The following is a 25236-nucleotide window of genomic DNA, read 5'->3' on the forward strand; positions in this document are numbered from 1 at the left end:
AGGAGGAGGAGGAGGAGGAGGAGGAGGAGGAAGAGAAGCAGAAGGTTGATTAGTTAGTTTGGTTTGGCTGTTTGGTAGAGCCAGACTGACATTTACAGTGCAATCAATTGAATACAATACAATGATCGTGTAGAACGGATTCCTATTTCCATTCGTCTGTACAATTTGAAGGGGCAAGCAAGGGGGGTTAGGGTTACGCATCGCGTGGGCTGCCGACGAACCTTGTAAAATCCCTTAACCCTACTTAGGTGTACATTCTTTCAACGGCCACTAATGCACCCTTCCTGAACCTCATTGGCGGAAGACTCCTGCCTGGACCTTTGGCCCACTTGGGATGCATTCTTCAAGGTTCAGCAGTAACGAACCCATCAACTAGCAATGCAGCGTATAACAAGGAGCTGCTCCCTGCCATGTGTCAGAAAAAGGTTTCTTTGTCCTTACAGCTAGACTTGCGGGCAAATCTCGAAATATTTGCTTGAAGGTCTCCAAGTTTTCGCAAATAACGACGGCAACGATGATGTTCTGGATTTCGTTGCTGGCGGCAGCTTCGACAGCCCTAGCCAAGGCCACGACTACCACCTCGTTCGAGCTCTGCAATACTCAATACGCGTCCACGTCTTGCAGCACGGTCAGGACAGTCAACAGTCTTTCTACTGCCACAAGGTAGGCATACACACCTAATGCTTTGCGTGGGCGATTGCGGAGCTTGCGCTTGAGCTAACTCTGCTGCCAGTGTTGCCGTCCTCACGACCACGTCAACCCCCACCGTGACTTCAACCGCCGCCGCGAAGACCATCACGTCGGTAGTGACAGAGACTGTGTCCGCAACCACCATCCTCGACCAGAGCACAAGCACATTCTCCACCACCGTCACATCCACCATGACCCTGACGGTCCAAGATATCGTCACGGACACCGAGACCGTCACGAGTGACACTACAGTAATACCCCCCTTGGAACCATTGAAGTCTTCCCAAGCCTAACAATAAACAGGTCACCTCAACACCCACAACTACCGTGCCCGCCCCCGCCGGATTCACCCCTGCCTCGGCACTGAGCCAATCCTCCGCCACCATCCAAGGCGTCAAACAAACCGCCCTCGTCAAAGCCAGCGACGCATCCACCCCCCCGGCAATCACCATCCACGCTGCCCAATCCACCGCGATCGTGGAAGCAGAACCCAGCTACGCAAGCGTCGTGACCTGCGTAGGCCTAGTCGAGGTCCTCTCCACCAGCACCGTGAACAAACCAGCCACGCAGACCCACACCGTGGTCGTCACCCCGTCCGCCAAAACAACCACATCAACCGCCCATATCACCACAAGTAACCATCCGTGCCCTCCCTTCCCCTCAGTCCTCGAAAGAAAATACTGACACAGAAAAGCAATAACCCTCGTCCCCGTCCCGGCCTCCACAACCATAACCTTCACCACCAACTTCCTCAAATCCACCGCCATTGTAACCACCACCACCTCGACCGAGGTAAGACCCCCACCTCCCTTCACCCCATACTTCCCCCGCCCACAACAACATACTAAAACGAACAGACAACAACAAACACCGCAACAGTCCAAAGCCCGGCCCAAACCCAATACGCGGCCTGCGGCACCGACAACCAGATCAGCACCGTCAACGGACGCAGCATCACCCAGGTGCTGGTCACGGGAAACTACGAGACCAATTCGGCGTCGACGCCGTACGACTGCTGCGTCGCGTGTATCGATCATTCGACCCCGTGTGCTGGGTATCTCTCAGCGGAGGGGGCCGGATGCTTCCTTCTGCTGCCGGGGGGTGCGAACAACGCCACGTGTAGTCCGTCGAATCGGGACACGGAGTCGGTGGATCTGGGTGATGGGGCCGGGGGGTTCACGGTTGGGAATTCGGGGTGTGGGTCGTTTGGGGTGCGGGAGATTTCTTAGTGTTGGTTTGTGTGTGAGGGAGGGTTGGGTGTGTTTGTGTTTGTTTTATAGAGATATATGACAGTCAAGTCTGCACTGTAGTTGCCAGTCGTATAGAGTGAGAATGGAAGAACCCTACTCAACATATTGTCGGATCGGTAGATATTTGAGTATTTCGGCTGACTGGCATACCGTGCCCAAGGCATGAAGATCTTGCCCAGTCGCTAAGCGCTTATTCGGTGAGATTTGATCTCTTGTCCCCACACCGCAATTTCTGGGAAAGCAATCAATGAAAACAGATGTTCATAGAAAGCATCCGACCAGATAGAGAATCACATCATCCGATCATTCGACCTCTCCAATACGTGGTCAAGCGCCTTTCCTTCCATCCACGCCATAGATATCTACATCCGCTCCAGCGGCACGCAGAAGACCAACGATCGCAATTTGTCCCCGATCAGCCGCTCTGAAAGCCAGCGAAGCGCCTGCATTATATCCTGCGGTCGATATCGACACCCTCGAGTGCAATCAGAAGCCTACCCACGGTTGGTTGGTAAACTTGCAATATGTGGATCTGCCCCGGCGGCAAGCAGGAGTCCAACCCCGGCCGGTGGGACGGGCGCCTGCATCCAGCAGCATTTGCACCGCAGCAGCATGCCCACCTTTGTGGGAAAGAGCAAGATGGAGGTTCCATTATAGAGCACCGAAGGGACCGCGGCCCCACGCTGGATCAGCTGGCGGACCAAGGCATAGTGATGGTGGAAGACCGCCACCACCCGTGTCCCGCGACCCCACGTCCACCCGTTCTGTGCGGAGTAGTCGTTCCACGATGTCGAAGTGGCCGTCTCGCGTCGCCAGATTCAACGGGGTCGTGCCATTCTAATCAGCCGGGTCGGCGTGCACTCTCCCGGACCCGAGCAGCTGGTCCACGACGCCCGCGCCCTCCCGCCGCACCGCCGCATGCAGAGGCGTCTTTTCGTGGATGTCCGCTGCATTCGAATCCGCCCGGCCATCGGCGAGCAGCAGGTCGACGACGGCCTCGCACGTGTCCATCGCCGCCACCAACAGCGTGGTGTGGCCCGCCGCGTCCCGTGCCTGCGCGTCGATCCCCTCCCAGCCCAGCAGCATGTGCACGAGCTCCGCCCCGCGGATTGCGAGCGTTGACATCGACCACGTCCACTGTTGTCAGCAGCAGGCGCACCGGCTCCGTCTGCCCGTGCGCGATCGCCTCGTGCAGCGCCGCGGCCGCGTCCCCCTGCATGTACCGCGTCTCCGGCCGGTTCATGCTCGGCGTGTCGCGCATAATCGCGATCCACCGCCGCGCGGTGTCGCACTGGTCGACCCGCGCCGCCCAAAGCCGATTGAGGCTGCTGCCGTAGTCAGCGCTCAGCCGGTACAGGTACGGGTTGAGCTAGCGGTGGAGTTCGCGGCTTGTGCGCACCAGCGCGTTGATGTCGGCGCGGTAGGCTAGCTCGGCCACGATCATTTCGAGAATCTCTAGTGGAAGTTGGAGGAGCATTTCCACTTTTCCTCTCTGTATTGCTTAGGATTGAGCTGGTGATTTGCATGACGCACCGGTACTCCGTGCCGCTTTCCAGCTGAAACACGACCTGTTTGACCCGTCAACTGGTGGTGCTTGAGGCGTTGACGTCTCGCTTACACCACTGCCGGCACTAAGCTGGTAAGTCAGTAGCTTAACCATGATGGTCTAGCCACTCTGTGTGTGGATCTTGTACTCGGACTTTGTTTTCTGATCAGTTTGTCCGTGAAGGAGCATGTTAAGAAGTGTCGAGTCTCAAAGCAAGGCTTATCTGAGTGCCAGGTGAGGGGAAGTAACTGACTAACTAGGTAAGTAATCAACACCCACTACGGGCGTTAGTGGCGGGCGGCGTGCAGTCTGGCCCAGTTTTTCCAAGTCAAAACATTCCACACAAGCCTTTACATTACGGTTTTTTTTTTTTGTTAGAATTCAAGTTTCGTTCAATTACCCTTTCTTGTACTTCAATCTAACTTTGCTTACAATGCTTTTCTCTTTTCTCTTATTATATACAGTATCCAAAGTACAATGTAAGTACTTTTCAAGTGTTTAAATCATGTGGCTAATTGAGGCGGTAAGCGGTTTTTGTGCCACGCCACTGAAAAAGGCAGCTCAGCCGGCCTGCAAAACTATGACACCGACGGGCACGCATTGCGGTTAACCGGCAGAAACACAAGGCGTCATACTAAGGTCCACGGTAATAACGTCCACCGCTTCCAACTCAGGGTTGTGAACCTGAACTCTACTACGGAGTGAGTAACTAGTAGCTAAGCATGCAGAGTCACTATCGAGATCTGGTGAAATCCCGTTATTTGCTGGACTGGTCAGCCCCGATGGTCCAGATCTAGACCCCTGCTGGATCCGTGCTTGGGTCTGGAATAAGCGGCACAACACTGGCAAAGCCTGGGGTGAGTGAGGGCTGCTTCATGGCTTAGGGCTTAGTAGCGTCGGCCGCCCGCCCGCCACCGCGGCCGCCGTCGGAGATAGAGTACTGTACATACTTAGACATGCCTGCACTGGGTCAAGCCTATCCTCAGGAAGGCGTGTTGAACTTGCCTCTCTCTCCGCACTCCCACTCCAGTATCCTCCCTGCGGACTGTGCAATCCGCTGCCCTCTGCATATCACATCATCAACCAGCCCGAATGGTGCTATAAAGCCTGCTCATCTCTGCTCCTGGCAACCTTCAACTAATCCATCCATTCAAAGAACCAGAACATTACTTCTCTGCGACACCTAGCACGCTTTGTTTGTCCACAGATTGCACAGTCTACAAACATGACACCAGCCCTCGACTCAAGCACCCTCTTCCGCGTCGATGGCATCGTCGCCGTAATCACCGGCGGCGGCAGCGGTGCGTTCCATACCACACTCCATCCTTTCAAAGACCCCCACGCTGACAACCGTACCCCAAGGCCTCGGCCAAACCATGGCCCACGCTCTCGCCGCCAACGGCGCCCGCAGAGTCTACATCTTGGGCCGTCGCCAGGACGCCCTCGCCACGACCGCCGCCGCGTATCCCGGGGTTATCGTCCCGCACCCCGCAGACGTGACCTCCAAGCCCGCCCTGCAGGCGGCGGTGGACCGCATCACGTCCGAGACCGGCTACGTGAACCTGGTCATCGCCAACGCAGGCACGATCGGCCCGGCCGTGCGCTTCAGCCCGACCGCCTCGCTGGCGGAACTGCGACAGACGCTGTTCACCGACTTCTCCATGGAGGGGATGAACGATGCGTTGGGACTAAACATCACAGCGGCATTCTTCACAATGACCGCGTTCTTGGAGTTGCTGGATGCGGGCAACGCGCGGGCTCTTGCGGGCGGGTACGGCAAGCCCCTGCAGGAGGGCAGTGCAGTTCCCGCGATCCAGAGCCAGGTCATCTTCACGACCAGTATCTCGGCCTTCAGTCGGCATTGGTCCTCCGCGCCGCCGTATTTGGCGAGTAAGGTGGCGGTCATGCAGATTGCGAAGCATGCTAGTACGCAGTTGGCGCGGTTTGGGGTTAGGGTTAATGCGCTTGCGCCGGGGAGTAGGTCTACTTTTTTACTTTCCATCTTACACCGGGTTTTGATCCTGTTTTTTTTGGTGGTGGGGTGTTATTGAGTTGGGGGTGAATTTGCATGCATTGATGTGCAGTCTGAATTTGTTCTATGTGCTGACCACAGACGCCAGTTTATCCCTCCGAGTTGGCGGCGGGGCTGATCAACACCCGTAACCCTGAGGAGGAGCCCTTCGAGGATCAGCGGTTCATTCCGGCGCGACGGTTTGGCGGGGATGAGGAGATGGCCGGTGCGATCCTGTATCTGGCCAGTCGGGCGGGGAGTTATTCCAATGGGTCGATTCTGGTGACGGATGGAGGGAGGCTGTCGGTCATGCAGGCGACGTATTAGGGCTGTGCCGTGCGGATGAGTTGAGGGTACGGTGGGCTAGGGCTACGGAGGTAGACTGGTTTTCGATTGACTTGCAATCAGTGCTGTGGTGATTGAAGATGTAACTGAGCCATTTTTAGGGACCATGAAGTATAGACTGCATCTATTCTCAACAATATTTGAAGGAAAAAAAAACTTAGGACTACATATCTGCTGGTTCCGGCGCTCTACGCCACTGCAGACAGAGTCAAACAGCTGGACAGTCCCCGCCCCACCGACCTTCTAGTTTCCTTAGAGTAGTACGTAGCTGTGCGTCCGCCGTTGTCGCGCGATCATTGACATCATGGAGGTGCTTCAACGCGGCGCGAATAATATACATACAGCTCGGAGGGAGACGGTCGATCTGACTATCCGCAAGATGCTCCCTGGTGGCGGCAATGTCAACCACCATTTTGGTAGTCGTGTCCAAAGCGAGGTGAGAGATAGCCGGCTGGGAGTCACTTGAGGAGGTTCCGGCGCATCTCCCGAGTAGATGGCTATGGAGAAGAAACAACGCACTACGTTACTTGTTAGCATATCAACTGGATTACTAGGCAAAGTGGGAGCGGAAGACGCACCGGATCGTCAGCGCAATCGCCACACAGAACTCCCCCCAAGACCCGCCTTCGTTCTGCTGCATCAGGGTGGTCAGAAAAGATTGCATGGTCCGATCGCATTGAATCAGGTGGGCTCGCTGGCGATCCGGATCCGCGAAGCATAACCCCCGCAGTACATCCTCCAGCAGCCATGCGGCTTGCGCGGCGCGCCCGAAGCCGCCAATCCCAGGGGCATCCAGGGCATGTACTGCAACACTGGACGCAAGTGCCACAGTCGGGCTGCCTTGATTCAGGATGCGGGACTCGAGCGGCAGACGAATATCGCCGGCTGGCATTACAGACGCCAGTGGTTGATTCAGGACGGCTAGTTCGCAAAGAAATGTTCTGTTGGTGTCAGCGTTGGACTTTCGGGTTAAGGATGAGTGGGCGTCACGCACCGCTCACATATACGGATCCCCCACCGGGTATTGTTTTCCTCTTGCTCCTCGAGCCAGTCGGTGCGAGTGGTACTTGTGGTATTCACAGAGGGTGCAGATTGCATTCCCGCCGCATACGCCATACGAGCGTATGTACCGATTGTCACGAACGCCCGTTCCGGATATCCGAGGGCGTACTCGTAGACCGCTAGGAGCACGCCAGCCTGAATGAGATGGGTCGTGAGTGGAAGAAGGGCATGCGCTTGCGCCATCAGGGACTTGGTGGCTACGTAGAGGGTTACTTCGTCCGCAGAAGGGTGGGGTCGCTGTGGGCTTAATTGTCCGAGCGGGTCTGCGGAATTGGTGAGGAGCCCCATGCATAGTAAAAGTAGGGCAAAGTCGGGCTGCGGATCAGCCCCGAAAGACAGGAGACGGCCGTGGAATCTTCGTCGGGAGATGATGGGAACAAACGCGTGGATCCCTTGAAAATAGCGCACGCTGATCTCATCCAGATACAAGCCCATTGATCCGAGGAGTCGCTGTGTCTCTGTACAAAGTCGGGACGCAGAAGTCGGAGTCTGCCCGTCGGTGGGGAGGTAGAGGCTGGACGCAAGACTGGGGAAGAGGATAGGAGGTGACACATATTTGGCAGTGCTAACTGAGTCAAAGCCATAACCTCTCCGGACGCTACGTGACGACTGGGCTGGAGAAGAGCGAGACAAGTTTGCATCTGGTGTATGCGGCGGGAGGTTAGGGCTGGTGTTCTGGTACCGACAGACCAGGTTCCGGCTATTGAACAGTGCACAGCGGGTCAGTCATTCAAGCCTTCGGATGTAGCAGGAGCGGATTCATACTGAGCGCAATAGCCACAGCACGGCAGTGACTTGTCGCATCGCTTCTTCCGAGCTTTACAGGTGGCACATACGCTGGCCGCCTTGGACATACTAGCTGCCACCATTTTCACTTGTAGTGAGTTTAGTGAGTTTGATAAGTGAGTTAGCAATGCTGGGTGTAGGGGGCTAAAGATCAAGGTCGGGTCACGGGATGGCGGCTTTCGCTGTCAGCGTCGGCCGCCGCTTTTCCAAGTACAGCCTAGTTGGGCTCGGATTAGAAATCATACAAATGCTGACTAGAGCAGAAACAGGTTTGGCAATGCCGACCAAGCGAATGCCACTATCTTTTCAACTATTGCGTGGTGAGTTAATATTGCGTGGTGAGTGGCCTGCGTGGAGTCTGTTCTCCAGATATTATACCTCCACAGTAGCAGAATTCGACATTACAACATGAGGGAGATACTCAAGATAGCGACCCTGATTAACTATACGACCAGGACAAGAAGGTCTGCATAGATCCTACTAGGCCCAGGTATCCAGAGAGCTTGGTGAAATAGAAAGCGATAGACTCGAAACGATTATGTACTCTAGTTAAGAATGATAAAAGAAAGGCCTGTACTATTCCTGAATATGAAACATGTGTCAACATCAAATGTCTCTCGGTTTGCCAACAGGGGGAAAAGAACAATTCCATTTGTTTGATTCACACAATAGCTATACGGAGTGCGGATTATTGTCAATAGAAAGGCATCATATAAGAAGGGAGGGGCAAAAAGAAGGAGAAGGAGGATGAAGAGGATGAGAAGCAGCTGAAGGGTTATTCTGGGCTATTCATTCCAGGACCAAGCATCATCTCGGACACAACCTGACACTGAGTCAATACTCGAGCTCCCATCCACCATTCAACTTCCATACGGCAACAATCTGGTTCCCCCATGGGGCTCTTTATGACGGCCTGCTTTCATTACAATTGGTCTTGACTTTGTATTAGCCATAGGCTATGGGTTCAACTGGCCCAACCTCTTCAGAGTATCTTTGGCGACGGCTTTCCACTCCGTCTCTCGAAAATCATACGGCCAGCCGAACTGCTCCTGCAGGACTTTCTTGACCATCGGGCACTGCATAAATCTGGATTAGGGAAAGTTCTCTAACCCAAGAGCAACATCAAAATCAAGGATAGAGAAGAGTTGCATACCGCTTTGTCATATTCCACATGATAGAAGTAGCGACCATTGTACTCACCCACTGGGATTTCTTCCAGGGATCTTAGCTTGTGTATGTACTCGGTCAAGAACGTTGGCGCATGCTGGGCAGGAAGCCCCCGAAAGTCGGCATTGCCGTCCTCGTCTTCAAGATCTTGCCAATCCGACTCCCTGATTGTATCTGTATTGGTTAGCAGTTATCTTTCTTTTCCGGTGTAGTGCATAAAAGCAAGGATGGATGACCTTAAGGAGGGCAATAATGATACATACTTTCCTCCGTATCAAGAACGAGGTGGATCCCTTCATCATCCGAGCAGGCGAGAGCGATTTCGTGCGGGAGGAGAAAGTCTTTCCGCGGCCTGTCGAATGTCCAACGACCCGGATCGCGACCGTCTCGGATTTGACGGTCGTCGATGTACACGAATGCAGTGGATCGCGGCATAAAGGGGATATTGGCCGCGATGCCGATGGAGACGGGGTAAGGAAGTCGTCGCATCAAGGAGATTACCTTAGGACTGAGATTGAGCTCTTCACAGATAGCTTCGTTGATAGAGTGGCCTTCAGGTGGGGGCCAGGCCAATTCTTCCATACCGTCAGCGCGGTTGTTCATGTAGCCGAGTTGCACGTAGATGCGGTAGATATCGCTGAGAAGGGCGACGATGGTGTCCTCGCTGTATGGAAGCCGCACGATGGGGTAGACCTCTTCATTCTCCGTTTCCTCCGCCTCCTCCTGGTTTGGCTGCTCCGGTTGGCTTGGATTTGAAGATGTTTCGAGACATGATGCAGGAACCGGTGTGGGAAGGCTGGCGATCTCTGGGTGAGGGATTCTAGGGTGATGACGGCGGTTCCAAATGATTGAGACGAGAATTGTGACGAAGACCGAGATTAGGAATTGTATGCTCGCGCTGAGCGATACGGCGCAGACCATTGAACAGAAGCGCATTCTGGACTAATCTCGTCTCGATTGTGGCAGGAAGAATTTGTGCGAAGGGCACTTAGGAGAGTCGAGTTCCTGGAAATGTTCGAGGACGCGACGACGCGCTCTCACGGCCTTTTTTCTGTGTTATGGTAAGGAGTCGTGTGGGGTTCATTTAGCGTAGAATTTAGCGTACATGGGCTTATGATTGTAGGGAGAAGGGGTCTAGTCGATGGATAAGGGACGCATTAAATCTCATTTGGTATTATTACCGCTGTTCAGCTGGCACAGTCATTCAGGTCTAGTGCAGGACAGTGAACAATTCAGTACCGCACTAGACAAAATCTATTTACCGATCAAACCACATTGATATTCTTATGACCTTCCCGAGATTAACTCAGGGGCTGAATGAGATATTTGACTAAACCAAAGCAAACCGAATCAGTCATTTCAGTAAGCACTAAGCATCAGACCTAGCCTCATTGAGCGTATAACGTCAAGGTCTTTGCAGAGTCTTGTGCGGACAGGAGTACAGTATTTTGAGATCGGCCAAGCCATGCAATTTTAGCCCAGCCGCTTCCTACTGTCTTACTTGGTGCAAAACATGGCTGCGAGAATAAGTAAACTTCTAGACCTGAATGTTGTACGCAAGCTCAGTCTTTAGGGTTGGCGCCCCCGGCTACCCTACCGCCCGCAAGCCCTCACGCCGTCGGCGCGAAGGTTGGCTTTCACGACGCTGTTTCTAGAAGACTATAATCAAATAGTGGGAGACCCTTCAGCATTTCGGTTGCCTTCAACCTCCTTTTTTTGATTTTTCGTGTTCACGCTACGGATATATTATCGACCAGGCTGAGTCGCTTGCTCTATTCTAGTAAGAGCTACGCTTCGCTGACCGGTGGTTGCTTCTGATTTCCAGCCAGTAAAAGAACGTTCCGCATCACTGGAATTTATGGAGTCCGACTAACTTATCGATAGCTTCTGTATGTAAGCCCGTGATTATGCTTACCCCGTGTTTGATGTTTGCTCTAGCTTGGACCGCCGCCAAGCACAGGCTCCGGGCCGTCACCGGTCTGTGCAGCGTGTGATTGGCAAGCATAGATAGCTCAGTGTGCCAAGATGTGCATTAGGTTAGCTACACGCGAACGATAGGGTTCGATAAGGCTACGGGGAGTGGCAGAGCCTTTAACACCGAGGCGCTATAGCGCCGGGGGCTTGGCATACAGCCGTGATGTGGTTTCGCCATGACGGAGGCTGGGAACGTGGAAGCTTCACGCAATGTGATGACTTACTGTCCTTGTCGCGAGAGTAAATGCTCTGACGAGTGCGATGGATTCTAGGCACAGTATCGAAATGAACTGCCTGCCCGATCCGGGGCCGGTACACGAAGATGAGCCCCTCCTTTCCCCAACCACAGCGGCAAGATACCCCGCTATTTTGACGCCAGGCATTTCCATTGCATACGAGGGCGAGACAGAACAGGAGGGCAGTAAGAGTGGTTCTAGCGACGAAAGACCCTCCGAATCGCCTACGCCGTATCCCCGATACGCCAGCAAAAGGTTTCTCGGGCAGTATATCCCCGAGATCGACGAGCACCATGTGCGATCCACCACGCGCAAGAGCGCCGCATCCAAGCAATCAACCATGCTGCGCAACCAGTTCATCACGGCAGCCGTCATCTGCCTGGCGAATGTGGTGACATTGATCTGCTTTTTGGTGTTCTTCCCCCCAGATGAACGGGGCATCGGGACCATCCATATGGGTGACTGCGCGGAGATGACGAGCATCAATAGCGCCGCCCACGTGGTTCTCAACGTGCTGTCGTCGCTTTTTCTCGGGGCGGGGAGCTACTGTATGCAGATTCTGGTTGCCCCGTCTCGGCGGGAGATGGATGTGGCACATGCATGTGGAGTGTCGCTTGACATTGGAGTCCAAAGTGTTCGCAATCTGCGCTGGATCAAGTCACGAAAACTATTCCAGTGGATGGGGCTTGGGGCGTTGTCGATCTGTTTGCATTTATTGTAAGTTTTTACTGTCACTGTTCCTATGATAGAGAGACTGCTAATACCCCGCCTCTGGGCTATTCTAGCTGGAACTCGCTCACCTTCACATCAACCCCAGTCGTGAGCTATGCTACAGCCACAGTGACGAGTGACTTCAGGGAGGTAGGCCGGGATTGGGCATTAGATCCCATCCCACCCACTCTATCCGGCAAGAACTGGTCTGCGGTGCATGAACTCTACGCCCAGATGGCCAACTTCACCCGTCTCGACAAGCAAGATTGCATTGATGCATACATCGATGGCCTGACGACCAAAGGGCCGCTGGTAATTGTTGCAGCTAACATCTCCGCGGCGCAGAACTACAACCACACTCTACTCGACGGCTGGGTCACCGGTTGGGATGTCTGGAGCCATGCCCCCTGGTGGATCTGCGGGGCGTACAACCTCCCTGATTACAACCGCCTGTGCACGCGCGAGTGGGCCAGTACCTTTATATATGACTGGGCGGTTGTCGCATGGGCTCATCAGGAGGAAGGCCGGCCGGGATGGCCATTCTGGGCCAAGGTCGATTATTGCCTTGTCGGTGAGGAGAGCGATATTACCCAGCGGTGCGGACTGCACTATGGAACGCAGATCTTTGCGGCTGTCAGTGCGTGCACACTACTTCAATGCGGTTTCATTTTGAGGGTGTGGTGGTCCTACCGCACGAAGTCCGCTCGGCGCCACACAGAGAGGACTATGGTTCTGATGGGCGATGCGGTTGCAGAATATCTGGAGTATCCCGGGGATGTGTCAAACTCGCAAGTGCTCCATGTACATCCCCAAGTCTGGCGCCCGCAGAAAAGTGTATCGTGGTTCAAGACCGTTCATCGCAAGGTCTGGGCGATTTCGCTGACCTTGTGAGTTTCCCTCCCGCACCCAGAAGCCGAAACAGTGTACAGCTCTAACCAACATCCGACAGATTCATGCTAGGTATAGCCGCCCCATTAGCTATACTGGTCGACTCGGTGGTCTTCTGGAAAGGCCGGGGTCTGGATATGAGCTTCCCATCCATCGTCCAATTGGGCTTCGGCCTCAACCCGGGCTTTCTCGGCATGAACAGCGAAACCAGCAACTACAGCCTGATGGAGTGCGTTTTCCTGGCTAACATCATCCAACTCCTCGTCAGCTTCCTCTATCTCTTCTACAACAATATCTTAACGCATCAGCTCGTCGCCGACCAGTGGGTGCGCTTCCTTCGGCCGGACGGGAAGAAGGCGCTGCGCGTGTCAACCCCGCGGGGCATGCAGCGCTCGTCCTATCTCCTTTCCCTGCCGCTGACCTACTCACTCACCCTGACTATCGCCATGATCCTCCTACACTGGCTGGTGTCGCAGAGTCTCTTCGTGGTGCAGACCATCGGCTTCGACACCAACGGCGAGAAGGTCACCTTCCCGCACTTCTCCGGCTCGGCTGTAGGATACGCCCTTCTGCCCATTCTCCTGGCGACCCTCTGTGGAGTTGTGATGGTAGCAGGTCTGTTGGTGCATTCCCTGGTGCGACGCCATCCCGATGTACCACCGGAGTTCCCTGCCTGGGGCGCGAGCAGTGCTCACATCGAAGCGCTGTGCTCTGGACGACCCGTGGACGACGCGGATGCCCATATCTTCCCTGTCAGCATCGGAGTCGTCGTGTCCGGTCTACAAGATCAACCTTGCCTAACTTTTTCGACAGATACCGGGCTGCGCCCGCCCGAGCAAAACGAAATGTTCATGCTCCCTGCGCGGATGGCAGAATCAAAGGGTTCAAGGGGAAGAGAATCGCGCTCGCGCCGGATGTGGGGTTCTTTGAAGAATCTCCCGCGGAGCTTGGGGTTTTAGGGTTGGCAAAGATGGGCCAGTTGAGGCAGAAAATATGAAGACACAAGATACAACTAGTACTGCAGTGGTGAACAGTAGTATACATTTGAAAGATAATGGCTTCAGAGAGTATACACATATAGATGTTTCGTTTCTGAATGTAGTCCTACAAATTTCTCATCTTCTGTTATAATCTTCATGTCATATATTAGGAAACTGTCCGTTTGTTATCTGTATTTTTTGCAAGGGCTGCTGCTGCGGACGTATTTTTCAGTCACAGAGTGTTTAAAGTTAAGATGGAGAGAATGCTCCGCAATGGAGAAATCCCAAACGTTGGCTTCCCATCGAGGGATACATCTGATCAAGGTCCTCGATAAATTGGCTTTTGGACTGCTGTATGTCGTCTCCATGTTTCTACCAGCTATGTTGTGTGATTCCTGCCTATAGATAGGTGGTGCTTGAGGCGATCCGCAAACGATGATAACAATAATGACGAGGCTTGCACCGAGCTCTACAATCTACATTCGATCCTTGTGAGCGTGGCAGGTCAGTAAGATGCCCATCCTGATCGCACCGTGCGTCTTTTTTCTCTTTTCTTCCATGCCGATTGGCCTCCAACATACCATTCAAAGGCCCCAAAGAATGCATCTTGGTTGAGCTCCCGCGAGGACTAGATTTTCTGCTTGTCAGCTGCAAGAATGCCCAGGATCGTCCTTTTCATGCATGCTGTTGAGCACGAAGGGCAAAGGATAAGCCCTCTTATTGCAGTGATCTGCAATAGCAACATTAGGGCTACGGCAGGGATCCTACAGTGTCTGCCCCAGCATTGTCAACAATATGCAGCTGCCTTGGGGATCACTCCTGAATCTTCTTCTCTGCCCCCTCTTCTACCACCAACCGATCTGACGGAGCTTCTCGGGACCGCCCATACAGCCGCGGAAGCTTACATCGGACAGACGGTGGGCGTGCAGTATCCTGCGTATGCGGTGTCCAATGTCCTGAACCGTCGGCCCAGATCCCTATTGGGGGTCCCCATTGTTGACTTGACCTGCCCAACCCCTCTCCCTGTTCAGTATCAGCCCATCGATGCGCCTGGCACACAGATCCTGAGTCCGGATCGAAGCAATTGGCTCGTGGGCCTGACCGGCGACCTCGGCCAATCCCTGTGCGATTGGATGATTGACCACGGCGCCCGAACGATCATATTGACCAGCCGAAACCTGCAAATGCCAATTGACTTGATCGACAAATATTGCGAACCCCACGGAGCCAATATCATTTCCATAGCTGGGTACGGATTCCCCTTCCCTCTTCCCCCTTTCCCTTTCCTCTTCCCCCTTGCCCTTCCCCCTTCCCAGAGTTTATGCGTCAAACGAGCAGACGAAACCAGAACTAACTCAAAGCCCCCTCAAACCACACAGAGAATCACCTCGCGACCCAGCCTCCACGCCATCCACCACACCATCACCACCACCTACCCGCCGCTGGACGGAGTTGCCAACAGCGCCATGCTGATACAGGAGAACCTCTTCGCGCAGACCACCGCAGCCGAAGTACGCCATCCTGGGACCCAAAGTCCAGACGCTCCGCCACCTCGACGATCCGGTTGGTGACCAGCCCCTGCAATTCTTCATCGCCTTCTCCTCCGTCCTGGCCACGCTGGGCCAGCTGGGCCAGAGCGCCTACACAGCGGCCAACGTCACCTCGGAAGCGCTGATCACACGCCGCAGGCGACGCCACGTGGCGGGCTCGGTGATCCAGATCTCCCGCATGACGGACGTCGGGTACGTCAAGCGACAGTGGGCGCAGTACTCGGCCCACAAGAGGGCTGCCTGGAGGCGTACTGTCTGCTGATGAAGGAGCGGGCGCTGCATGCCCTGTTTGCTGAGGGGATTCGCGCGGGGCAGCCTTTCCCTTCACCAGGGGCACCCTCATCATTTCCATCGTCTCGGATGCACTCGTCGAGTCGGAGTCAGCGATCATCACAGCTGGAATTCCGCGGGTCACTCTGACTGATGATCCGGAGGATGCAGCCCGGCGCAGCGTGACGTGGGCGACCAGCGCCCGCTTCTCTCACTACTGGCAACCACAACTCCGGCTGCGTCGGAGTGGTCATGGTAGCCTCCCGGCTGGAAAGAAGGAGGCGGGGACGACCGCGGTGTCGTCGACGCGAGCGCGGTTGGCACAGGCCAAATTGCGGGCGGACGCTCGAACGATCATCCTCGAGGGCCTCGTCGCTAATGTGTGGTCCAGTCTTCATCTCCCCGCCGATCAGCCGGTCCTCGAGCCCACGGCGCTGGTGGACCTCGGGGTGGATTCTTTGATCGCGGTGGACATCCGCGCGTGGATCATGGGGGAGCTGGGGGTCGATATGCCGGTCTTGAAGCTGTTGGCGGGCATCACCGTGGAGGAAATGGTGAATGAGGCCGTGGCGGAGCTCGCGGTGGTTGCTGAGGTGGAGTAGCAAGCGGTAGGGTCCGTCGAGATAATAGCAAATATCATGATGAATTATCGTTTGGACTTCATGTGGCTCTTCATTGCGAGAGGGAAGGGAAAATATCATCAAACGGCAGAACTAAAGCTTTTTCCCTCCCTAAGGGAACAAAGAATAAGAATAAAGACCTCATCTTCGAAGCTCGGCCTTGTGTTCGGCCTTATGTATCATGTCGGCTGCGTTGACTTGTTACGGGACTTTATACCGGATCTCCGACTCGGAGAACTGTTACCGCCGACTACTCGGTAATAGCCGCTCTTGGGCAAATGGAGTTGATTTTTCTCGTGTTTAGCATTTAGCTTTAGATGTTGTCTGTAAGTTGAATCAGAAAACTATTTCCAACTACTTTTCCAAGCACCTTTCTACTCGCGTTTCAAGTCCGTTTCCAGGCTCCTCTTCAAAAATAATTTTCGCTCTGAGTACATCGCTCCAAGTATTTTCCAGAGCGAGGCAGCATCGCGCCTTCTCATGCCCATTCAGGCAAATTAAACGGTATGATACTTTACTACCATTCGAGCTTGATTAGCTCCCCTCTACTCCCAAAGATAGGCTTTCATGATGATATTCATTGTATGCACGCCGTCGCGCTAGCTGCTTTGACGTCCTACTACCTTACAACCTTCAAGAGGGCATTTCGAGAGGCATTAAACACTTCGTTTTTCGTTTCGTCAAAATAAATGCTTAGATAGGTGCCTATATTAAGAAATAAGACCTACCCATTCATATGGCGCAGGCACTTGACAAGGAAAAATTGCGTCTCAAGGTGACTGACTACCTTACTGCTATCTGCCGCGGGTATCGCAGTATGACCGTGGTTGCTCAGGGCATAGACCGTCTGACCTGTGTGGAAATGTCCCAAATGACTCCATATCAACATAGATGTCATGGTGAACTCCAACGTGAATAAGTTACCCGCCATGACGTATGTATACGTAAGAAGTTAATATCTGAGATTAGTTGTAATTGGGCGGCACGAGTACGGTCAATGCTTCTGTGAAGGTGGTGAGCGCGCACACTCTATAAAATAGGTATACAAGGCAAATGGAATATTGGAGTTACCGAAAACTCGTCTTGCACCCTCAAACAAGTCTTCCACAGGCCTACTGTGTGGTATGTCCCAGGTGTTGAAGCAGGGTGAGTGGGGCGGGAGGAGCATGCAGCGCAAGCCGTTTCGGCACCTTTCATGATCAATGACGATACGGCGATCGGCCCGAAGAAAACAGATCCCTAAAATCCTGATACGGGCGTAACTCTTACTACAGCCTTCTAGTCCATTGGGGACGCCGACGGCCGGGAATTGAACCCGATCTGGAAGGCATTTAGTTGCAGCCTGGAGCATGGACTCTGGATCATCATCCGGATAAATGCTTTCTCGGTCACTGGTGGCGAGTGGACCCTGAAGTCCACCAACTTGCGCCTTCTTGGATTTATAGTTTTGCTCCCAATGGAACCTTAAAAACCTTAAGAACGGATCTTTTCGAAAGTCACCGAGTCAATTGACATTATGGCAGTCTGCTTGCATAGTCAATGCTCACTTATACTTATCAGTAGCTAACTAGGGCTGCCTACCGGACGACGGCACGGAAAAGAATTTAAGCTTAATTGTCTGGCTAATCCCCATCGTGCGACAAACTGACGAAGCTTAATTAACCAGCTGGGTCAAACGGTGGGTCTTGAGCTGATCTGAAGCTCTGAACCAGTGCAAGACGCGCGTTCGTATCTTGGCAGTGGCCGACTTCTCTGATCAGCCATCATCTAATCTCCGAGGCCAGCGACGCGTGTTATCGCCGGGTGGCATCTATATTCATATATAAGGCCCTCCTCATCCTCCATCTCAAGTTGACTTGATCATCCACACATTCTTTCACTCACTCACTCACTCTCTTCGGTCCTTCCCTTCACACTCCCACTTGTTAATCCTCCCATCATGCGTCAATACTCGCGTGCCGCCGCGGCCGCCGTTGCTCTGGCAGCAACTGCCCGCGCCACTAATTCGTCGTCGCTTGCCACTCTCTGTACCGTCGCCCACGTCCAGTCGGCACTGCCTGCCAATGGCACTCTCCTCGGTATTGACATAATTCCCTCCTCCGTCACGGCCAAGACTGCCACCAGCTCTGGCTACGAGTACTGCGACGTCTCCGTTTCCTATGTCCACACCGGCAGCAGCGACGAGGTCGTCCTCAATTATGGCTTCCCCAGCCCCGAGATCTTCGCCAACCGTTTCTACGTTGCCGGTGGTTTTGGCTACACTCTGAGCACCAGCATCACCGGAGGCCTGGAGTATGGAGCCGTGGGTGCTGCCACCGATGCCGGCTACGGCGCCCTCACGGGCACCACCGTCGACGAGGTCAACCTTCTCGGCAACGGCACCATCAACTGGGACCCCATCTTCATGTTCGCCTACAAGGGCTTGGGGGAGATGACTACGGTCGGAAAGCCCTTGACTCGGGCCTTCTATAACCTCGACGATGAGGCCAAGGTGTACACCTACTTCGAGGGGTGCTCGGATGGTGGCAGAGAAGGTGAGCCTTCCTCATGCAAATAAACGCTTGGACATTCTAATTCTTCCGTCTTCTCCCAGGTATGAGCCAGATCCAGCGCTACGGAGACCTTTACGACGGCGCCGTCATCGGCGCCCCGGCCTTCCGCTACGGGCAGCAGCAGGTGAACCACCTCTTCTCCGCTGTTGTCGAGCAAACTCTCGACTACTTCCCCCCTCCCTGTGAGCTGGAGAAGATCGTCAATGCGACTATCAGCGCCTGCGACCCTCTTGACGGACGGACGGATGGTGTTGTTTCTCGCTCTGATCTGTGCGAGTTGGAGTTCAACCTGACTTCTGTGATCGGCGAGCCCTACTACTGCGCCGCCACGACCAGCACCTCCTTGGGCTTCAACTTCGGTAAGCGCAACGACGGTACCCAGACCACCACTACCCCTGCGCAACGCGGCAACGTGACCGCTGAGGGCGTGGCCGTCGCACAGGCCATATACGACGGACTGTTCAATTCCCAGGGCCAGCGGGCCTATCTCTCCTACCGTATTGGCGCCGAGTTCACCGATGCGGAGACCCAGTACGACAACACCACCCAGTCCTGGGGTCTGGACATTCCCTCCACCGGCGGCGAGTTCGTCGGTCGCTTCATCGAGCTGCTTGATGTCAGCAACCTCGACAACCTGAACAACGTGACTTACGATACTCTCGTTTCATGGATGAACGAGGCTATGGTTCTCTACATGGATACTCTGCAGACCACCCTGCCCGATCTCACCAACTTCCAGTCCTCCGGCGGCAAGCTCATCCACTACCACGGCGAGTCCGATCCCAGTGTCCCCACCGCGTCGTCCGTCCACTACTGGCAGTCGGTGAGGAAGATCATGTACCCCAGCCTGGGTTCCTCCAAGGCCATCGAGCAGATGAAGGAGTGGTACCAGCTGTACTTGGTGCCCGGTGCCGCCCACTGCGCCCGCAACAGCCTGCAGCCCAACGGCCCCTTCCCCGAGGACAACATGGCCACTATGATCAAGTGGGTCGAGAGCGGTGTCCAGCCCACCGGTCTCAATGCTACCGTCGATGCGGGCGCGTACGACGGAGAGGTGCAGCAGCTCTGCCAGTTCCCCAAGCGGCCCGTCTGGAAGAAGGATGAGTGGAAGTGCGAGAGCGACGACGAGGGAGCTGATACCTTCTACTACACCTTCCCTGCCTTCAAGGTGCCTGTCTACTAGACACACCTTTGTGAATTGCTTCTAGCTGCTCCTTCTTCCCCTTGGGTATGAGGAGACCCTCCAGCGAGTTCACTGTTGAGCGTTACTTGGCCACTCTTTGTGGCACGCATCTTCGTTCTTGATGCCGTTTCTCTTCTTTCCATCTATTAGTTAGATCTTCGATGCGATCATGCATCTATTTTGCCCTCAATCAGATATACATAATATAATTGAAACTAGTGGTGCTCCACTTTTTCCGTGTGGATCCTGGCCTCGTCACCCCCTCGGCCACACCAAGCCTCGCCCTTGGACACAAAGGACCGAAAAAGGAAGATATTTCCGAGCTCGTGCGCATGCCGGGTATAGCTTTGGATCCAATTAGCGTATTTACTCACCTAACTAGCCCTTCAGCGCAGCACCCTGCCGTTTCTCGCGGTTTCAGGAAAACGGAGGGAAATGGCCGTGATTCAGAGACTAAATGTTGGATCTCATCCCTGCGCGCGTCGTTGGCGCTGGGTCTTCTTGCTCAACACCACCCCCCCGGTTTTTCTTCCTTTTGTTCGCGTACCTCGGTGTGATTACTGATTAGTTCAAGTGCCGAGGGATTGGACGCTACAGAGAGTGATATTATCGTAGGTAGGCATAGCATTGGGTAGCGTCGACATGGTGCACAGAACGTATTGTAACTTGCTTACTCCCTTCCTCTCACTACTCTTTACTGATCCTTCAGCTTAGTTACTCAGCACATGGATTCTTTCTAGATAGTTTTCTATACTCAAATAAATACTACGATGAGACCTATAACTTTTCTGATGCTTCCCTGCCCTTGAGATTTCTCGCTGCATCGACCACCAAGGCCACCTGCGTACTTGTCGCCACCAGCTCCCCTTGTTCATTGAGGATAACCACCTCCAAGTCTGCCCGGCTACCACGGAGCATCCGCGTCACCACCTGCGAATGCAGCCACTCGACCCCCTCTTCCGGAAGCCGGGTCTTCAAATCCACATTCAAAGTGACCGAGGGATACCAGAAGGGTCCAGCCTCAGCTGGTGCGGAAAGCGCACCGATCTGCTTCAGCCTCTGCAGCTCCATCGCACCAATCCGGTTCAATGCAGGAGGGAACATATCCGCCAAGTACAATACTGCTTCATTCGACCAGCGAGCGGGTTGCCCTCCCGGCGTGAAGCGCGCCCATTGCTCCACCACCCCCTTCACCTGATCCTCGAGTGTCTTGGCTGCCGCGAGGGTGGATACAGGAAAAAAGAGCTCCGCATGTCCTGCTGCAAAGAGACCCGGTGGAGGGGACTGGTTGCGCACCCATGCACCGTCCCCTCCTTTCTCCCCCAAGGTGCGGAAGTCAACCACGGGCGGAGAGAGCGCAGCCGCACAGTGGCCTGTCACGGCTGGACCCACGGCGTACTCTGGCGGACTCACGGTGATGTATCCGACCACTTTCACCTCGAGCGCCGGCTCATTATCCTTCCTGTCCTGCGGCGCCTGTGGGGTTGTTGCCGAAAGACGGGGGTTATCGCGGGGTTGCGAGAGGGATACGTGGATCGTGCTGATCCTCGTCCCGATTTTGACTTCCTGGACGGTCAAGATGGCGGGGCCGGCGAGTGTCCGTCGCAGGAACGACAGTTGCAGACCGATCGGTTCGGCCTTGCTTTGTTTGCGAGCGAAGTGAACAGCCGCGGTTCGATAGAAAATACCCATCGTGTAGCCTCCGTGCGGTACTACCGAAATTCCCAACAATCCTGGTGAGCCTCTGCAGACGATGGGTATTGCGGGTGAGAGGTGGAGAATCCTTCACTTCTTACCTTTCCCAATACACCAGGAGGGGTCAAGACATGCGGAGTAGGTATTCGGACCGATCGGGGTCACGGTGATTGCTTGCTCGAACAGTGAGGAGTGTGCGGGCTCTGCCATTGTCCTCGTTCACAGATAACATAGGCGAAATTGCAGTATGAGGCAGAGTACAAAGATGGTGATGATCCAAGAGATTCGTTGTCAGAGGAAATATGCAGCGGTTTTGGCACCACAGAGAGAGGCAAAGTAACCCTCTAGTTCAGCACTACCTGCCAGTCACGTCATCTCGTAAAACACAAATGCAAGCACTGCAACCTCGGCAATCCAGTCGTAAATGACCAACGCGTTATCAGCACGAATGAATGTGAGTGTTAGGGCCATCGTACAGGTTTGTATGTTCAGGGTACGGTACGGTAATCCTATTAGTCCGGAGTCACTACTGGGTACTTTTCCAGGCCACCATATGTCATGAACACTTGGTGGGTAGACAAAACGAAAAAACAAGCGACATGCTTCAGGGTCATAGGATAATTGGAACCTGGTCTCGTATAAAAAAGGTCTTGTACCATTGCAGACCAAACGACGACACGCTGTTACCTTCCAAGTTGCCACCTCGTACAGTATTTCACGTACGCATGTTCACTAATCATCTCCGGCTTACCCTCGGTCTGGGTCCGCCCGCCCGCCAGCCCTATCTTACAGCAATGCAAAACGCGAGACAATTCTTGTAAAGCCCGGCACATAGTGATACAAACCTCGAATTGTAATGGCATAATCATTGCTAGCAATCATTGCTAGCAAAGTCATTATAATCATGGAGATACAACTACTGAATATTCACCAGCATGGTTATAATCGATATACTGATGGTAGAACCTCTCAGTGTTCCCCTCCCTTTGCGAAGTGTGGGCAGCAGCGTCCTTCCTTGCGGTGGATTGGGGATCACGGTAACTAGGGATGCGGGCTGTTTGTCCGATCTCCAAAGTGATCGCAGTCTGCATTCCTTCAATGCCACTACCTAGTACTAAAATGGTGTAGCTAGACTGAGAATCCCAGTCTAGTACGGCGCTAGTTAGTCTAGTCTTTCCCCGCACAACTTCACAAGGTCTTCACCTCAGCTTCGCATCAGCCGCACTCTCCGACACCTGCAGCGATTTGTTACCACACCATGAGACCCCTTTCTGCCAAGCCCCGCCGGGCTGGGTTCAAAAGATCGAGAACGGGCTGTCGCACTTGCCGGTATGTAGACCCGAGCTCTACACCACATTGTAGGAGAAGGCGACTAGAAAGGACATCATTCACGGCAGAACACGACGCATCAAGTGCGACGAAACCCCAGGCAGCTGCCGCAACTGCACCTCTACTGGCCGTCAGTGTGATGGGTACGATTTGTACCGACAGCTATCGCTCACGACCACCAACCGAGAAAAGCTCAACCACCGCCGGGAGTCCGCGCCGGCCGTAACTGGCCCAATCGCGGTTGCGGTGCCGTGGGCTAGCACCTCGGACGAGCGCCGTTGTTTCACCTTTGTCCAAGCCCGGACCCTCCCGGATGCGCTCAGCTTCTTCGACTCGGCGGTCTGGCAGCAGTTCCTGCTGCAGATGGTGCCTCGGGAGCCTGCTGTCTGGCACGCCGTGGTTGCCTTGGGTGCGGTGCACCAGCAGGTCGAGGCCGGGGGTGTGATCGGTCGTGCTCCGCAATTCTGGTACTGGATGGCCGTCGCACAGTCGGCGCGGGCCTTCGCTTGTCTACGGAGTCGGAACCCGTGCGATCCGCAGGTCCGCGACGTGACCCTGCTCTGCTGTCTGCTGTTCGCGGTGGTGGCAATCATCTGGCAGGAATACAGCTCGGCGCTGCAGCATCTGCGGGCGGGCCTGCGGATCCTGCGCGAAAGCGAGCCCTCGTCGCAGAGTCCCACGTCCAGACGTTGGGTGACTGTGTTTCGACACCTGGACACCCAGATCGGGATGGATGGGCCGGGCCTGTGGTACTGGGGGGAGGAAGATGAGGTAGGGGCGGAGATCCACCCGACCCCGGATCCATGGTGGCAGCAATCACAACAGCAGCAGCAGGGCGACCAAGCGCTTGAACTCAACGACGACCCTCTCTACGGCGCCCGCCAAGCCCTAGAACCCCTGCACAACCGCCTCTTCAAATTCGTGCGGTGGTGCTGGCGCATGTCCCCGGCCGAGCTCCAGGCCGACCACGCGGCACTAGAGGCGGAGCAAGTCGCCATTGCCGCGCAGCTACGGCCGGGGATGCAGCTGCTCCAGACCCTCCGCCAACGCAACGACCTCAGCCCTAAGTCCCGACACGGGATCGAGCTCCTCGAGCTTTTGGTCATCACCGCCTCGCTTGTCGTCCACACCGGCCCCCTTCACCACGACCCTGAACAATTGCGGCGCTTTACCCCGCAGTACCGCGCGCTGCTGCGCCGGATCCAGCGATTCATCGCCGACTTTCCCCTGCGGCCCACGGTGACGGTCGACCTGGGGGTGATCCCGCTGCTCTTCGTCGTGGGCGATGGCTGCCAGGATTTCCGGCTGCGGTGGGAGGCGCTGCAGGCGCTGCGCGACTGGCCGCATCAGGAGGGGCCGTTTCACTCGGTCGCGGTGGCGGCCTTGCTGGAGGACCGGATGGGTCGGGAGCTGAGGGCCTCCCTGCGACGCAGCACCCCGGAAAGACGGATCTCCGAGCAGGGAGGTGGTTTGCTCAGCCCAGATGGTTGCGCCGACAAGCAAGACGAGGAAGCCCGGCTGGAAGAGCAGCTGCGGGAGGAACTGGCAGCCATCACGGCGCCGACGGAGGGCGCGGCGTCTCGCTCTCCGGACAAGGTCCGCGAACAGGAGGCGTATGTGGCGTGGTTCTGGCGGCAGGTCCGTCGCTCTAACGATTACTGGGGGTTGGCGGGGAGGGTGAAAAATCTGGAATAGTTAGTTTCTAGTGAGCTGAACTACATCACAGGCTTCTTCCGTAACAGGGAGGAGCCACTATGTAAAGTTTACTTCTCGTTTCTTGAGGAATGTTGATTTCCTACAGCTTTCGAAGCCATGAGTTGTGCCTTGTCAATATGCCTCGGGTAGGTATTGGATGTTCTGGAAGATTGTAGTATCTTGATACAGTAGGATTCCTTTTTTCCCATCCTTGGCCGATCAGAGACCTTACCCAACCCTGGATATACACAACCCCGTCGATACCTTCCACAAGACTCTTCAAGACAGATTGCGAAATATTGCTTCCGACAGAATGCCAGCCAAATTAGTCGGTGAAGTACGCAAAGCACTTCATGCTTCTATATCTACAACTAAGCTTATGTGGTGAAGGCTTTCATCGGGAGTGCTTCCAGCCGGCTGTAGCCGCTGCAAGAAATCCTCATCGCACCAGGAACTGAGAGCGTGGCTGGAACATGACGCGCTCATGCAGGAACCTCTAGAAATATGGGTGGGAAGGATTCCAACCCAAGCTTGGCTAAGCTTTACTATGTGCGGGGGGAAACCAGTGGAAGTCGACCGGGAATACTCGGGGTTTGCACTGTTCGATTGCAGCATGGGACAAGGAGGCCGTTTCCGGTAAATTAGGGGCCTTTTATGCCCGTCCAGGTTAGCGGGTCAGATGATTTATTCAAGTCA

The 25236-nt window shown here is 54.7% G+C and overlaps 10 protein-coding genes across 10 annotated transcripts; 6 read left to right on the plus strand and 4 right to left on the minus strand.

The window, feature by feature from the left end:
- Positions 1–514: 514 nt before the first annotated feature.
- On the plus strand, positions 515–1919 carry BO82DRAFT_368338 (uncharacterized protein; the record flags this gene model as incomplete). Its single annotated transcript, XM_025637114.1, has 5 exons — positions 515–663; positions 734–941; positions 994–1324; positions 1385–1482; positions 1548–1919. 5 exons carry the CDS (start codon positions 515–517, stop codon positions 1917–1919), a joined length of 1158 nt encoding a protein of 385 aa, XP_025487761.1.
- A 515-nt stretch (positions 1920–2434) lies between these two features.
- BO82DRAFT_405992 (ankyrin repeat domain-containing protein) lies at positions 2435–3417 on the minus strand (the record flags this gene model as incomplete). Its single annotated transcript, XM_025639532.1, has 4 exons — positions 2435–2743; positions 2802–3077; positions 3100–3309; positions 3340–3417. The coding sequence occupies 4 exons, from the start codon at positions 3415–3417 to the stop codon at positions 2435–2437; spliced, it is 873 nt and encodes a 290-aa protein (XP_025487762.1).
- Positions 3418–4688: 1271 nt separating this feature from the next.
- On the plus strand, positions 4689–5943 carry BO82DRAFT_423333 (SDR family NAD(P)-dependent oxidoreductase). Its single transcript, XM_025640235.1, has 3 exons — positions 4689–4787; positions 4849–5463; positions 5607–5943. The coding sequence occupies exons 1-3, from the start codon at positions 4712–4714 to the stop codon at positions 5822–5824; spliced, it is 909 nt and encodes a 302-aa protein (XP_025487763.1). The 5' UTR covers positions 4689–4711; the 3' UTR covers positions 5825–5943.
- An 80-nt stretch (positions 5944–6023) lies between these two features.
- On the minus strand, positions 6024–7795 carry BO82DRAFT_344533 (Zn(II)2Cys6 transcription factor). The gene is made up of 4 exons (XM_025633666.1): positions 7670–7795; positions 6837–7604; positions 6421–6783; positions 6024–6360 (listed from the first exon to the last, which is right to left on the minus strand). Exons 1-4 carry the CDS (start codon positions 7771–7773, stop codon positions 6051–6053), a joined length of 1545 nt encoding a protein of 514 aa, XP_025487764.1. The 5' UTR covers positions 7774–7795; the 3' UTR covers positions 6024–6050.
- Positions 7796–8325: 530 nt separating this feature from the next.
- Positions 8326–9793, minus strand: BO82DRAFT_435687 (uncharacterized protein; the record flags this gene model as incomplete). Its single annotated transcript, XM_025641051.1, has 3 exons — positions 8326–8766; positions 8844–9031; positions 9121–9793. 3 exons carry the CDS (start codon positions 9791–9793, stop codon positions 8647–8649), a joined length of 981 nt encoding a protein of 326 aa, XP_025487765.1. The 3' UTR covers positions 8326–8646.
- Positions 9794–11407: 1614 nt separating this feature from the next.
- BO82DRAFT_319289 (uncharacterized protein) lies at positions 11408–13643 on the plus strand (the record flags this gene model as incomplete). The annotated part of the gene is made up of 3 exons (XM_025632670.1): positions 11408–11784; positions 11853–12665; positions 12728–13643. The coding sequence occupies 3 exons, from the start codon at positions 11408–11410 to the stop codon at positions 13623–13625; spliced, it is 2088 nt and encodes a 695-aa protein (XP_025487766.1). The 3' UTR covers positions 13626–13643.
- Positions 13644–14302: 659 nt separating this feature from the next.
- BO82DRAFT_405997 (beta-ketoacyl reductase) lies at positions 14303–16068 on the plus strand (the record flags this gene model as incomplete). Its single annotated transcript, XM_025639533.1, has 3 exons — positions 14303–14895; positions 15143–15444; positions 15512–16068. 3 exons carry the CDS (start codon positions 14303–14305, stop codon positions 16066–16068), a joined length of 1452 nt encoding a protein of 483 aa, XP_025487767.1.
- A 1897-nt stretch (positions 16069–17965) lies between these two features.
- BO82DRAFT_423343 (tannase and feruloyl esterase) lies at positions 17966–19821 on the plus strand (the record flags this gene model as incomplete). The annotated part of the gene is made up of 3 exons (XM_025640236.1): positions 17966–18620; positions 18680–19281; positions 19318–19821. Exons 1-3 carry the CDS (start codon positions 18026–18028, stop codon positions 19819–19821), a joined length of 1701 nt encoding a protein of 566 aa, XP_025487768.1. The 5' UTR covers positions 17966–18025.
- Positions 19822–20598: 777 nt separating this feature from the next.
- Positions 20599–21799, minus strand: BO82DRAFT_395261 (thioesterase family protein; the record flags this gene model as incomplete). Its single annotated transcript, XM_025638778.1, has 2 exons — positions 21618–21799; positions 20599–21533 (listed from the first exon to the last, which is right to left on the minus strand). The coding sequence occupies exons 1-2, from the start codon at positions 21724–21726 to the stop codon at positions 20599–20601; spliced, it is 1044 nt and encodes a 347-aa protein (XP_025487769.1). The 5' UTR covers positions 21727–21799.
- A 953-nt stretch (positions 21800–22752) lies between these two features.
- Positions 22753–24574, plus strand: BO82DRAFT_358097 (uncharacterized protein). Its single transcript, XM_025636188.1, has one exon. It carries the CDS (start codon positions 23209–23211, stop codon positions 24538–24540), a length of 1332 nt encoding a protein of 443 aa, XP_025487770.1. The 5' UTR covers positions 22753–23208; the 3' UTR covers positions 24541–24574.
- Positions 24575–25236: the final 662 nt, after the last annotated feature.

The sequence above is a fragment of the Aspergillus uvarum genome (assembly GCF_003184745.1).
Source record: "Aspergillus uvarum CBS 121591 unplaced genomic scaffold BO82scaffold_66, whole genome shotgun sequence".
Classification (NCBI taxonomy): domain Eukaryota; kingdom Fungi; phylum Ascomycota; class Eurotiomycetes; order Eurotiales; family Aspergillaceae; genus Aspergillus; species Aspergillus uvarum.

Excerpts from the sequence above, each read along its gene's own strand:
- BO82DRAFT_423333 (XM_025640235.1), top strand. The coding sequence starts at position 4,712 with ATGACACCAGCCCTCGACTCAAGCACCCTCTTCCGCGTCGATGGCATC. Across the intron at positions 4,788-4,848 it reads AATCACCGGCGGCGGCAGCG|GCCTCGGCCAAACCATGGCC; the intron begins GTGCGTTCCATA and ends CCGTACCCCAAG. Across the intron at positions 5,464-5,606 it reads TAATGCGCTTGCGCCGGGGA|TTTATCCCTCCGAGTTGGCG; the intron begins GTAGGTCTACTT and ends CACAGACGCCAG.
- BO82DRAFT_344533 (XM_025633666.1), bottom strand. The coding sequence starts at position 7,773 with ATGGTGGCAGCTAGTATGTCCAAGGCGGCCAGCGTATGTGCCACCTGT. Across the intron at positions 7,605-7,669 it reads TGCTGTGGCTATTGCGCTCA|CCGGAACCTGGTCTGTCGGT; the intron begins GTATGAATCCGC and ends ACTGTTCAATAG. Across the intron at positions 6,361-6,420 it reads GCGATTGCGCTGACGATCCG|TGCGTTGTTTCTTCTCCATA; the intron begins GTGCGTCTTCCG and ends CAAGTAACGTAG.
- BO82DRAFT_358097 (XM_025636188.1), top strand. The coding sequence starts at position 23,209 with ATGGTGCCTCGGGAGCCTGCTGTCTGGCACGCCGTGGTTGCCTTGGGT.